The following is a 13,843-nucleotide window of genomic DNA, read 5'->3' on the forward strand; positions in this document are numbered from 1 at the left end:
GATGCGGGGCTCCAGAGACTCGCACGCCTTAGCCTGCCCGCCTTGGCCCAACACTTTGACGTCGGCGGCTGCCGTCGAACCGTTCGGGGATAGCTTGTCGGAAGGCCGTTAACATGGATGAACTATTCCCCACGGAGATGGCCGACGTAGCAGTTCCAATTGGCCAGTGGTACGAAGGTGGATGACTGATCTGATGAGATGGAGGTATTGAAAATTGTGAAAATAACAACATTCGTGTTCGAGATTTCGAGAGAATTTGCGAAGTTTTTTTCTGGAAAGCGCAGAGGAAAATCCTCGGCCGCGGGGTCGTCCTTCTTGCGCTCGGAGCCCACTTCTTTGCAAAACAACAAGACACCGCCTCGCCTTCAAGACTCGACTCTGACGTCGAAAAATAGAGGCGATGCTTCGAAACCAAGAAATTTGACGGAACATTCATCTCCTAATTTCCAAACGCGACCAACGGCAGACCATCGAAGCCACGCCCAAGCGATGTCTACATTGTTGATGCACTCGAAGCGACACGGCATCAAACAACCAACATGACCAATCCACGCCCTAGCATCAGGCGCATTGCGCGCACTCCATCTACGTGATGGATGAATACTTGTACACTGAGTAATAAGAGAGCTGACAAGTCGAGTTCCATAGCAGTCGATGCCAGCTTTGTTCATGTCTGCTTTCTTATCACTCTGTTCTTCTCCAATCATTTCCAGATCCGCTGTACTTTCTTGTCATACCAGCTCGTCCGTACTCGACCGCTCCCGAGACGTCTCTGCGATACCATAGCACTCCATACGCTGCCCGCGAAACTCCGCCTCATCGGACGACTGATCTTTGGAACGTACATTACTTGCGGGATCCATGCTTCATTGCAAGTGTTTCGGAAATCAATTTTTCGCTCACTGCTCGTGTTTCTTGGAAAGATATGTGGAAGTCCTCACGTGTCTATAAGTGAGGTTTGCAGAAGAGCGGAGCGTCAAAGGATGGCCTCTTCTACTCGTCCGGATGTTCTGAGCATATCAGGATCAGCTTTCATCGCGATGTTTACAGACCTCGAATGAAAGGTAAGAGACTCTGCGTGGTCTTGCAACTGGCGCCCCGGGCTGGGATACTCTTCTGCGATGCATTTCAATCCTTCATCAAACGGGCGTGCTTGGTATCAGCTGGCCTTGAATCGACCATCAGAAGGACTTAAGAATATCGGATGTCCGAATGCCGCGAATTCGCGGGCGGAAGCCACAAGTTCACGAATCAGGAATACCAAGTGAACACGAGTTCTGCTCCACTTCCTCATGAAGGCTAATACAACCTGCAAGACATCAGAGGTAAGAACATTCTAGCACAAGCGCTGAGTGTGGAGACACGTTGCGCACATCTGACCCTCAGCGAACGAGGCTTTATTATCGGCTTGACCACACGATGCTTTCATCCAGGCGGTATTGTCCATACCACTTTCAGCTAGAGATTAACAATCCCACTACTGCCGGAGGATGTGAAAGGTTCTGTTGGTCCAAAGTCTCAGCGATGATGATCATACCGGGGCTGGTTACATTCAATCTTTCGGCATTCTCGGATATGCAGGAATCTACCAGGGCCATGATTCAGCAGGATTCTTAGCATTCTCTGCTGTCTACGAAACCTGGATTCCGTATCGCAAACATCACGAGTTGTGGCACCTCTGCTTCGTGGACAAGAGTTGCGCACGCTACTGCAATGGCGTCACGAGCGCATGTGTACTCAAGCCGAGCATCTCAAAGACTGTTATCAATTCTCGCTGTGAACTCGGATCTATGTCGAAATCCTCAAGGCCTCCCGAGTAACAGGACCGGATTGGGAAATCGTTTGCGCTCGTGGCTGTAACTACCCCAGTAGCACCTCAGCTCTCCAGACTCCCTCACTCCTTCGTCAGGGAGGTGTTACTAAGACTCGACTCTCTCATGAAGGGCAGGTGCCTGTTCCTAATCATACTGTCTCCATGCACTAGCATTCTGCCGCTACAACGTCGGCCCATGAGGAGTTTCAATATATCTCAAGCTACCTGGGCTTCACAAGGTTCGCGAATTGAGGGGTAGGATATCCACTCCCTTGATATGTAGCTACTGCCTCGAGCTTATTTGCACTGGGCGTATCCGGACATGCATCGGACCAATGTTATCTGCCTCTTATAGTGAGATTCATCAATGTCTCGCAATCACTTCTACGGCCAGAAATCACTTCTTGGCTGATCACACGCTACGGATCATGGAAGACAGACGGTAAGTGTCCCGATTGGCGAGTGTGTTACGTCTTTATCCTGTCCCTTGGCTCCTACCTGTGTCTTGATTGACAAGAAGACACGCTGGTAGATGTTTGATTGGTGAGTTCCCCCACTTCTGCCATTGAAACTCCCCCGGAATTGCGCTTACGCTAACCGGATGTCAAAAGGTTCCCCATGAAGTGTCAAGACCTACACCAGACCTTCTACTCATCGCTGCTCTTGGATCACAATCAATCGCGACTAACAAAGCACCAAATGTCCGAGTCGAATGAGACTGCATCTCACATCTGGCATTTTACCAATCGTCGGTTTCGGCGGTTCTCAACTTTCAACTTCAGAATACTACGGACACAAATGCTCAAAGCTTGCCTAGCTCCATGGCAGGAGCCATCTTCATCCATCTACCTCGAGTACCGCAAAGTCTTCGAAGCATCCAAGTCATCCCCGAACAAAACCCAGCTCCACGTCGCCGCAGCGAGTATCAACCACATCAATTGAGTACACGTCTTAGCTTCTATGCAAAGACGTCAAGCCTGAGATCCCAGTCAGCATATGCTCAGCCAGCGATGATAGACTAAAACAATATCCTCGTGACCGGTCGCAGCATCGATATTCGCATCTAAAATACGCAGACTCCTTCTGTCGCGTAATTGTTGTCGACAAGAATATAGACAAGCAGCGTCCAGGCAATCGAATACTCATGCGAGACGTACTTCTCGAAGGATTATTAGTATAGCAAGAAGAGGTAGGTATTAAATACCTTGCTTGCTGCAAGGAAAACTTCAAAAGTTCAAAATTCCAAAAGGCTCATATTCCTCCCACTCCTCTTTCTGCATAGCTAAAGTTAGGACTCCTTCGACATAGACACATGCTCTCGTTACAAGTAATAAACGTCTTTCTCCTGCAAGCACTTACCTACACCCGCCAAACGATCCAAAATCCGACTTTCCAAAGTCTCAAAAATCCCAAAACTTCACCACTACTCTCCCCCTACCAAAAACAATGCCATAACAAGCAAAAGATGGGGTCTCGCCGGGAGTCGTTGTAAAGGAGAAGGTGTAAAATACTCTTTCCTAACCAAAAGTGCTCCTGCCTAAATTGTCAAAATTTCCCAAAACTTCACCACCTCTTTCACACTCCCTCCACCAAAAACGATGCTATGACAAGCAAAAGATAGGGTCTCGCCAGGAACAAAGGTCTTTCTCTTGCCATGAGCACCTTCCTACACCCGCCAAGGATAGCCAAATTTCAAAAATTGGAAAAATACAAAAATCCCAAAACTCCACCACCACTTCCATACTTCCTCCCTTTACCAAAAACGATGCCATAACAAGCAAAAGATAGGGTCTCGCCATAAAGTTCTTTGTTCTGCTATAAGTACCTACCCATAACCGCCAAGGATATTCAAATTTGAAATTTCAAATTCGAAAATCCCAAAACTCCACCACCACTTCCATACTTCCTCCCTCTACCAAAAACGATGCCATCACAAGCAAAAGATGAGGTCTCGCCGGATACGTGTTTGTCCTGCTATATACAATCATATATACCCACCCGCTAAGGATAATTATTCAAAATTCGAAATTTCAAAAAATCAAGAAATCTCGAGACTTCCTATAACTTCACCACCTCTTTCACACTCCCACTACCAAAAACGATGCTAGAACAAGCAAAAGATGGGGTCTCGCCGGGAATCGAACCCGGGACCACTCGCAATTGGCTTAGAGTTTTCAAGAAACAGCATGAAGCTGCATCTCCCTAAGCGAGTATCATACCGCTAGACCACGAGACCTGATCAATTGTGGTGAATTGATGAAGATTGCTCCCGTCAGCTCGTTTATATACTCTGTAAGCGTAAGCAGTACTGGAGGAAGCAAAAGCGAAGTCGCTGTTTGAAAATCCAATCTCGCTTTTTTACCTTTTCCGTCTGGAGGACGACCGTGCGTTTGGAGGGGAGAAAATGGTTTGCAAATGGTTTGCAGCGCACGGTGGCACGGGAAACGGGTGTGTAGCCGAAGGCGGCAGAAGAGGGGGAGCGGGGTGGAGAGGTGTGCAAGTGCCACATTTCCTCGCGTGTCCGGCGTAGTTTTATGAAGTTTGACAAAGTCCCAAGAGTGTCAAGGAAAGGCGGTCAGAAGTTCTGGATGTGGTGGAATAGTTGCCATAACTAGATTAGCCTTGGAGAAGTGCAAGAGTATAGCGCTGTCGCTTGTCCCAAGGAAATGGCTTTGCAAGGCACGAGATTGTGGTTCTTGGGATTTGTTTGGAATAACAATGGGAAGGAAGCACAAGGTTAAGGAAAATAGAGATTAGCGAAGCATCCACGAAACTACCAACGGGGTCTTTTGCAGATCTGTCTTGTACAAAAATACATTGTCGCAAACATGTCTGTCGTCCACGTCGGCACGACTTGCGGAGAGATTATTCTTCAACAGCAAAGTTGATGGAATGGATCTTTTGCTTTGATCGCGAACTGGAGAAGGATGCGAAGCGGGGCACTTCCGGGGCCTCCGTGGGAAAGCAGGTATGATGGAGTCGGTGGCATGTCGGCGATGTTGAGGATATCATGCGCCATCTGCTTGATAGAGGAGTAATAGGCGTCACTACGTGATGGCAATGTATTTGTCTAGGGCGTGATTAGGGCTTGAACGTGTGAGAGTGGAATCCTCGAAAGATTCATCTTCCAACAGGCGAGCGGTGGATTCGGGACCTCTCCGAGCAGTTCGTAAAGCCGCATCCGAGACCGAAGAAGACGGTTCGCGTGGATGCTGTCGGTCATGAAAATCCCCGTCCAAGACGAAGCGACCATCAAGCAGAAGACTGTGACCAAAGGCCAGGCCGTGTGGAAACGCCATGAAACAGATGCGACAGTTGGATTCAGGTCCCTGGTTGGTGTATTGCGGTCATCTGAGCAACGATATTCCAGTTAAACCTCGGTAGCAATCTCCAAATGCAGGGACGCACAGCTCATGTGGCTTGTCTTTGCCCCGCAGCTCGTGTAGAGGGAGAGGGCTTGAGGCGGTCCAGAAAGTTAGACCAGGTCATTGCGGGGCGGGGCCGGGGAAGGAGAGAGAGTGTGAATGTGAATCCTTTTCCTTGGATCAAGCATGCTGTGTTTTTCCATTTAACCCTCTCATCAACCGGCCCACGCACGAGGAAGTATACAAGATGACGACCCCGCCCGACACGACACACACGCACGAAGTGAGCCACAGCCCCGGCGAGGACTCGACATCGCCGGATCGCAAGAGAGACGGGCCACTGGACGACGAAGCCGAAAGGAGCAAGAAGCGACGCATCACCCGCGCGTGCGACTTGTGCAACAAACGACGAGTCAAGTGTGATGGACAGCAGCCATGCTCGAGATGTGCAGGGCATGACATTTGCGAGTATCAGAGAGCAGTCTACAAGCGGGGAAAGCCCAGTCGTTCCGCCTTGCTTGAGCGACAGAATGGACACAAGCAGGAAGCCGCGCCCGCACCGCCCGTACCTGCCCCGACACAGCAACCACCGCAACACACGCAGCCCCCACCCCCGGCCACCGTCGCCATCACAGCCAACTCGGCCCTAACCGAGCAGTCGCAACAATCATCAGCATACGCCCGACACAGCTCCTTCGGCACAGATCATGGCATGCAACCATTTATGCACCGCCCGAGCATGGGAGAACGCCATGCATCCACCGTGACTTTGGATAGCAACGCAAACATGTGGAACAGCCGATACTCAATTGATCTGGGCACCGCTGCCTTCAACGCATCAATGGCCGCGCCAGTTTTTGGTGCCGACGACGGGGCTTCAGAGACAAATTCAGGAGGTGCTGGTCAATCCAAATACCCTGTGCTTGTTCCTCTCCTACCATATGTCGCTTCCATCTTGACAGAAGCCCAGGCTGCGAGTCTGCTTGAACTCTACTTTACCAGTCAATTCAACACATTCATGCATCCCGTATGTCGCCACATCCACGCTTTTGTCTTCCGCAAAGCATCAGTCATGAGCAAGGAGAATCCAAGAAGTTGCAGTCCAGCACTTCTCGCAAGCATGCTGTGGGCAGCTGCCGAAACAGGAGGTCCGGAAACTTTGTCGTGGTCACACTCGAAGCGTGCCAATGTTTGCAGGAAACTGCGACTGGTCACGATTCGCTTGCTCCACCCCTTGGTGCATTCGGATATTGGCTGTGTTCATGAGTTGACTGATGGGCCGACTCGAAAACTTCAAGAATCAAGCTCTGGCACGCTTGACGATGTCATCACATACATCCACATCGCTGCCATCACATCAGCGAGTGAGGAGAAGGCTATGAGTATGAGATGGTGGCATGCTGCATTTGCTCTTGCGCGAGAGCTTGGCCTGAACAAAGAGCCCATCTCAGGTTCTTCCATCCCTGGCGTGTCACCAACAGCCAACAACCAGAGCATGATCGAGTTTGAGAGCGACCCTTGGCTTGGATTGAATTCGTTCGACTTTGACAATGGTCTCGCACAGTATATGGATGCTGCAGATACCGCACAACCTGAAGTTGACCAAGAGACTCTCGAAGAGCGGAGGAGAACTTGGTGGTTGCTGTATATTCAAGATCGCCATTTGGCGCTCTGCTACAACCGACAAAATGCCTTGCTAGATGCCGAATGCGAGGACCTCCTATTGCCCCTGGATGAGGCATCATGGCAGTCCGGCAACTTCTCATCCCTCACACAACGCCCACAATTCCCATCATTCGAATGCACTGGTCACAACATTTATGGCTGGTTCTTGCCATTGATGACAATTGTCGGTACAATACTCGACTACAACCATCTCAAAAACCACCACACGCTTGGAAAGCTCTACACAGACGGACAACGCGTGCAATCGCAAGTTCTGCTACAACTCGACAATTACGCACAAAGTCTGGTTCGTTTCGAGCAACAGGCGTCCGCATTGGACTACCAAGACATCCACCACACAAAAACCGTCGTCGCGTACGCCAACCTCGTCATCCAGGTGTCCCGCGTCTTGTTGGCGGGCAAGTGGGATCCCATGTCTCTATTCGACGACCGCGACCTTTTCATGGCCACTCCTTCATTCACGACCACCATCGCCAACGCCATTGCAGCCGCCGACAACGTCTCTCACATCCTAGACGTCGATCCGGATCTCGGCTTCGTTCCCTACTTCCTCGGCATACAACTCTTGCAAGGCAGCCTACCACTCCTCCTCATCGTAGATCGATTACAGACAGAAACGGATCCGAAAATAATAAATGCCTGTGAAGTCATCATTCGAGCGACCGAGGCTTGTGTGTCGACATTGGACACTGAATATCAGGTAAGCCCTGCCCTGCCCTGCTGAACCTCCCGCTCTTGTTTATGCACCAATACTGACGAGTTTCCCCAAACAGCGCAATTACCGCCAAATACTCCGATCCGCAGTCACACAGGCACGAGGCCGCTACGTACCACAGAAAGAAACACAATATCGCAGACACACCGTTCTCGCACTATACCGCTGGACCAAAAACGGCACTGGCATTGCATTGCGATGAAGGGAAAATAAAGAGCTTGGGAAAGAACGAAGAGATGGAGGATAACACGCACATCTTAGGCGCCTGTGGTCACGAGGGGAACGAATGGATTATCATGAACATATGGGTTTTTGGACAGAGTCTCAATCTCGAGGTCTCTGGGAGTTGATTTTGGACGGACACAACGCATACGCAAACGCTGCTGCTACAACGCAGCACGCATTGTTCTGCACCTGCCCCGGTATTCAGGAGTTGGCTTTTTTTCCGCTACACATACCCTCGTTTTTTCGATTCTAATGTACAGTTTTTTCTCTTGGGCATATCGAAAGGCTTTTACCACACTCTACTATTGGGAGAAATTTCGTCTTGAAAGATAAAACTTCAAATTTTGTTCCGTGTTGATGGAGGTTCTGAGATCAGGGTTGTACCCCTAACAAGCCCTTTTTGCAACAACGACGGTATTGCGGGTCGACCTTGGAATCTTGCGTCTTCATATTCTGGCTATTATATCTTTGATATCTGTTCTAGATGATGGGCTCTGAACAATTTCGTTCTGTTACTTCCTTCGATCGCTATAGGCAAGAATGTGTTTTCGAAAATGTTGTTTTGAAAGTACGGTCATAATTGTGGTGGAACTCACTCAAGATGTCAAATGACTCGAATAGATTGCCAAAATACATGAATATGATAAGAGCAAGTTGAAGAAGACCAATAACAGGTAGATAAAGATCTTAAAGTACCCTTGATCCAGGCGGATGGATATATATTGATTCCAATAGCGTATCATCGCGACTTGGAAAAAGGACAGGGTTACTTTGTTCAACAAGCTTAACTAAAAACGCAGTATCGTAAAGATTTTCTCACCACGACTTTCCTAATTCCAATATTATTTCGGCGATTTACGACTAGCTATTTCGTAGACTCATCGAGGAGGAGAAAAGATAGGAGTTTGAGTATCTATAAACGTGAGAATGGCATTGTGAAGATGAACTTATACCTCGCATCTAGAAAGTCCACTGGAGAAAGTAATGCCCGTTTATACCGCGTTACAAATGTTTAAAAGTATACGCTTGTATGACTGCCAAGCAGCAAAAGGAATGATTCCGCCCGGGTTCGAACCGGGGACCGCCTGTGTGTTAGACAGAAGTGATAACCAACTACACCACAGAACCAACTTGATGCAAGGAGGTCCGACACTAGTCTTCATGACTCTCAAGATGCGGGCGAGCAGGAGCGACAGGTCTAGAATGACTGGAGACAGGACTTGTAAGAGAAGGACTAGCAGAAGGATAAGCAAGAAGAGAAGAAGGAGTAAATAAGCAGCATCCATTACGAAGGACGTGGAAGTATTAAACTCACACAAGATCACTAACCACCCTCTCTGTACTCTTCTCGTAAGCTCACAGCTTCATCTCTCATCATCTCCATCACCATTGCTCTCTTTCACATGTCTGCCTCGTCACTCCGGTTTGATCGTTGAAATCATCCTCTCGGCGCTGCCTCGGGAAGTTCTTTGACCATGCGTTGTCACAGAAACAAGCCCGCCCTGAAGCTCCGACCGATGAGATCACATCAATCAACCACTTCATAGCTGGAAGACTGTATACATAACAGAAGGTCTGAGAATGTGAAATGATGCGTAATTGAAAGGAGTAGGTAATAAGAGCTCAGAAGTAGTATCATGATGCGATGCGATTGGGATCCGCTTGAGCCAAGGTGAACATTGATGCGGGGAAGAATGTGCACACTCGAGGAGATGAAAGAAGCACACAATATCGACATCAAGCAGTTGTGTCTTCTAGACTGAAGTGCTCATCTACAAAACGCCGCTGTGAGAGTTTCTCGCAACTCCGGATGACTATAAGCACTGGATGCCGACCTCATTTCACATAACGTGTCAATGATCGCGCCATCTCGGCCGATGGCTCAAGAGCTCGCCACGAGACCAATACATCAACTGCGAGTTGACTTGGGCAACCAGAAAGAGAGGGAGAGCAATAGTACACATGGGAGCACATCATGAAGAGCATCAAGTCGTCGCAAAGATGTCAGCGATGGCCTGAGAACTGCCAGAGGGATTGGCGTTTGACATGACGGCTCTCGCGCTGATGCAGTGTCGCTTGAGAGTGAAAGCGGTACACACGTGAAACACCTCGCTTCCGTCTCAACCACAGACAATCCGCGCTCACCAGCGCAAAGAAGTATACATTGGCTGCTCGGCCCTCGAAGCCGGATGAGAGGACGGAATTGAAAGTCGTACTAGGCAGTCCAATCCGCAGTCATTCCATGCGCTCGTCAAAGTCAGCGCAGACGTTCAGCAGCAACCAAGCCAGCCAAGACGAAGACCGTGTGAGTGAGCAGTACCGACAAGAAGTACCTGAGGTCGAAAGGTGGACCGCGGCTGAAGAAGGCTGAAGAGACTCACTCAACATTCCGACATGTCAAGGTTTGGATTGGCGGACTTTTACTTGACTCTTTCAATTTTTGGTGGCTTTTTTCGATTTTTCTTTTGGGTCACGGATGGCGTTTTTCAGGCGCCGGACCCTCGTCGGAACAGTCGTCTCTTCTCAACTTAAGATTTTTGTACTCGGGGTACCACGTACTTCGATTTCGCTTGAATATTTGGTTCGACGACGAACACCACCCTGTTCAATGGTTTCTTACCCGATGCAGTGAACTTACTGCGCTGTTGCTTGCAAAAGTTTCTGTCTTCCTTCGGACCGTCGACCTAGTGCTTGCGTTCATGCATCGCATTCAGCTCTTCTCGCGCATAGCTGACCCTGCAGACTCGACCTGGTAAAAGAATCGTGGTACGAGAGATAAACTTCTTCCACATTTTGGTTTCAACAGAAGTCTAAGTCAGGGCAGCCCTAGTCAAGAACCAGAATACAGAATAGGCAATTCTTCACAGCTCTGGTAGAAAAGCAAAGGAAAAGAGGCTTCCAACCTATCGATAGGACAGATAGTGGATGAGTCCTTGGTGCGATGGTAGTACTCTAGAAGATGGCAAACCGCTGTCCAATGGTGCATTGTTGTTGGCGTCCCAAGGATTTTTGCGCACCACGTTGCATACCCAGGCACCGTCCCGCCGTCGGCTGTACCGACTTGTTGGGTCAATTCCGGGATGTGGACGACAGACAATGTGTTGCGCAACTCCGGGAGTCCATGTGTCTTCTTCTACACAGCCTCAAAAAGTAGACGAAAAGACCAAGAGAAAACGGTTTTGTATGTGCTTGCCAGTGTGAGAAAAAGTGGAGGATGTCCACTCCATCTTTTGGTTTGGGTGGGCGTTGGCAAAGAAACAGTTTGTTGATGCGGGTGGCATGCCGAAAATGCTCGAGATGTTCTGAGTGTCGCGTGCGTTTTGCTTGGTGCTGGTTGCTGTGCTCACTTGCCGAGCCTGAATATGCATGTGAATCGAGGATCCTGGGATCCACGCTGTTCAGTCATCCCGTCCTTGCAGGCAGCCGCTTCGCTACGAGTAGGTATCCGAAAGTCAAATGTATTACAGGATGTCAGCGGAAAAGAAGTGCTACACTCGCGGTCCGAAGGGTGTGATGCATTCCTGCAGTGGTCAGAAAGTCTGAACGATTTGTCTGATTTGTCCAAAGTCTTGTTGAAGATGCACTTGCTGTTAGTCAATCGTTGTTGCGCCGTTAAACACAAAGCGATTGCACAACCGAGACACAAAGGAGTTTTCAATCGCTCTATTGATCCTTCGAGCAGAGTAGCCAGACTATTGGGTTCGAGAGTTTGGAGATTTAGTTTGGAGATTCGAGATTCGACAACGGAAATTCGAGAAGGTGAAATGTGTTGAACTTTCTCACGCTCACACGACTTCCATGTCTTCCATCCCCATGTGTTGATCTACTGTCATTGTAACCACGTGTGGAAGGTGCGACTGCATGTAAGCGCTGGGGCCTTGCATGACGGTCGATCCGTGTGCGATGACCTTGCAGATATTGCAGGCTTCAGCCCACCACAACTTTTGTCCTCAGCGAAAAACACAAGGTACACGACTGTCACAATCTGCCAAAATTTCACAACGCGCGGCTGCTTCCATTGCTGGTGAAAATTGTAGTCGGCACTTCAATATTGACATAACGCCCCACTCACACAGAACAGTTTCTTTACCTGTATTAATGTCCGATGCAGGGCGCTTGGAGTGAACGAAGAAGGTCACAGAAGTGGTGGTGTGGATAGCTGTGTGAGAGAAGTCGGAAAACAAACTTTGGTGCCTGGACTCCGGCAAAAGTGTAATCTGCGACATCGTTGGTTCCTGAAAATCTACGGCGCCGTACCTGAAGATTCTCAGCCTATCAATGCATAATCCATGCATCTTCATCCATGCCCTTTGTTGACGCCGTCGGCGCGGAGTTCGCAGCACCGCAACCTATTCTCATCGATTCACAACGCAGCCTTGCCGCGGACAGGCAGCCCATATGTAGCATTGGCCAATCAACCGGGGTAACGTCACTCAACGTGTGGGCCTGTCCGCAGCAGGCAAGGATGGTGACGCGGATGCAAGAAGAGATCCCAGCGTCGCGCGACGTTCAGAACTCGAAGCGCTCCGAGGTCTCTCGTCGCGAGTCGAAACTATCCATCTCAAAGTCTGGTTATCGTCAGGTACTCCCGTCAAAGTAGCCGAAAAATATGAAAGCCACGAGCAGTGTACGCGGCAGAGCAACCGTCGACGCTTTCCCCCTTTCGCTCCTAATTAGCGGGTTCTAGACTGGAGTTCAGTCGCCAGTAAAGCAACGATGTTCCGAACTTTAGGAGACAGGATATTCGGACTCGATTCAGAATTCCTATTGGCTGGGGAAAAGAAAAATTGGGTCTCTCGGTCCACGCAAATCCAAAGTGAAAGCCAAACTGCATGCAAAGCACAGCTCTTCCACAACGCATGGATCTCTGTCTCCAGTCTGGCGCATTGACGAGGCGCCAAATGATGGGAAACGGCTTGATTACGTCCACTGGGAGGGGGGGCCACGAATTGATGGGCCCTGCATGGCGGAAACGGCCTGATTAAACACTGATCAATACACAGTGGAAGGGCTCAGATTCATAAAAGAACGGTAAGCCCATCCCACTCTCACTCTTCTTCCTCTCATCAAGTCACTCTCTTTTTCCTTCCTTTGGTTGTTTTCCAGTCGACGCCATCGCGGCTCCACATTCACTTACCACCACTATCAAACGAAAAAACATCTAAACAACAACCCTTTTTTCACCACACAATCGTTATATCAGCCGTCAAGATGCGCTTCAACCTTCCCACCGTTCTCCTCGCCAACCTGGCCCTCAGCAGTGCTGCCGCCATCCCCAAGCCCGTCGTTCAAGAACGCGGTCTCCTCGGATCCCTCCTCCAGACTCTCGGCTGCCTGACTGGTCAGAACGCCAAGTCCGCCGATGCTGGCCACGCTTCCTGGATTGGCAACGACGGTGACTACGTTACCGAGTTCAGCAACGAGTCTGGTGAGGACCTCGTCCTTGTCATGTGGGGCCCCGTCGGCTCCTGGGTCAACGTCCAGGCTCCCCTGATCACCTACGAAATCACCAACGGCAGCTCTGTCAACGTTTCCACTGCTACTGGTACCTCTGGCGGCTGGGCCGCCCTCTACGAGGACACCAAGATGGTCAACGGACAAGTCAGCAACACTTGGGGTGAATTCACCTACAACGGCCAATACTCCACCGTCGATGTCTCCCGTCTCGTCAACATGAACGGCCGCAACATGTCCATCTCTGGCGCCGAGTGTGTCTCCGACATGGAGCAGTGCGTCTTCACCTGCGACTCTGGCGACTCTTGCGAGTTCGGTTACACCCTCGAGAACTGCTCTTCCCAGAAGGGTGCCGAGTCTGGCATGTATGCCGGTGCTGCCAGCGGTGGCTGCCTCGTTGGCCAGGACAACACCTTCATCAAGACCGTCTTCTCATAGATGCGAAAGAAACAATTTCACGACCGACTGGATCTTCGTCCGAAAAACAACAACCAACCAAAACGACCTCTCTTTCAAAGCTTCATGTACATAACCCTTTACATTCTCTTCTTGGATATCACTCTTTCGAACAAACCAATTTCAACT

The 13,843-nt window shown here is 49.7% G+C and overlaps 2 protein-coding genes across 2 annotated transcripts; both read left to right on the forward strand.

The window, feature by feature from the left end:
• Window positions 1-4,958: 4,958 nt before the first annotated feature.
• On the forward strand, window positions 4,959-8,100 carry M438DRAFT_329233 (uncharacterized protein). The gene is made up of 2 exons (XM_029903241.1): window positions 4,959-7,564; window positions 7,638-8,100. The coding sequence occupies exons 1-2, from the start codon at window positions 5,426-5,428 to the stop codon at window positions 7,779-7,781; spliced, it is 2,283 nt and encodes a 760-aa protein (XP_029755042.1). The 5' UTR covers window positions 4,959-5,425; the 3' UTR covers window positions 7,782-8,100.
• A 4,857-nt stretch (window positions 8,101-12,957) lies between these two features.
• On the forward strand, window positions 12,958-13,822 carry M438DRAFT_350148 (uncharacterized protein). The gene has a single exon (XM_029906559.1). It carries the CDS (start codon window positions 13,016-13,018, stop codon window positions 13,694-13,696), a length of 681 nt encoding a protein of 226 aa, XP_029755043.1. The 5' UTR covers window positions 12,958-13,015; the 3' UTR covers window positions 13,697-13,822.
• The last annotated feature ends 21 nt before the right edge of the window (window positions 13,823-13,843 follow it).

This window comes from Aureobasidium pullulans (genome assembly GCF_000721785.1).
Source record: "Aureobasidium pullulans EXF-150 unplaced genomic scaffold scaffold_40, whole genome shotgun sequence".
NCBI classification, from domain to species: Eukaryota; Fungi; Ascomycota; class Dothideomycetes; order Dothideales; family Saccotheciaceae; genus Aureobasidium; species Aureobasidium pullulans.

Bases quoted from the DNA above. Each gene is read 5' to 3' on its own strand.
- M438DRAFT_329233 (XM_029903241.1), top strand. From the start codon at position 5,426: ATGACGACCCCGCCCGACACGACACACACGCACGAAGTGAGCCACAGC. The intron at 7,565-7,637 runs GTAAGCCCTGCC...TTCCCCAAACAG, and splicing joins CATTGGACACTGAATATCAG to CGCAATTACCGCCAAATACT.
- M438DRAFT_350148 (XM_029906559.1), top strand. From the start codon at position 13,016: ATGCGCTTCAACCTTCCCACCGTTCTCCTCGCCAACCTGGCCCTCAGC.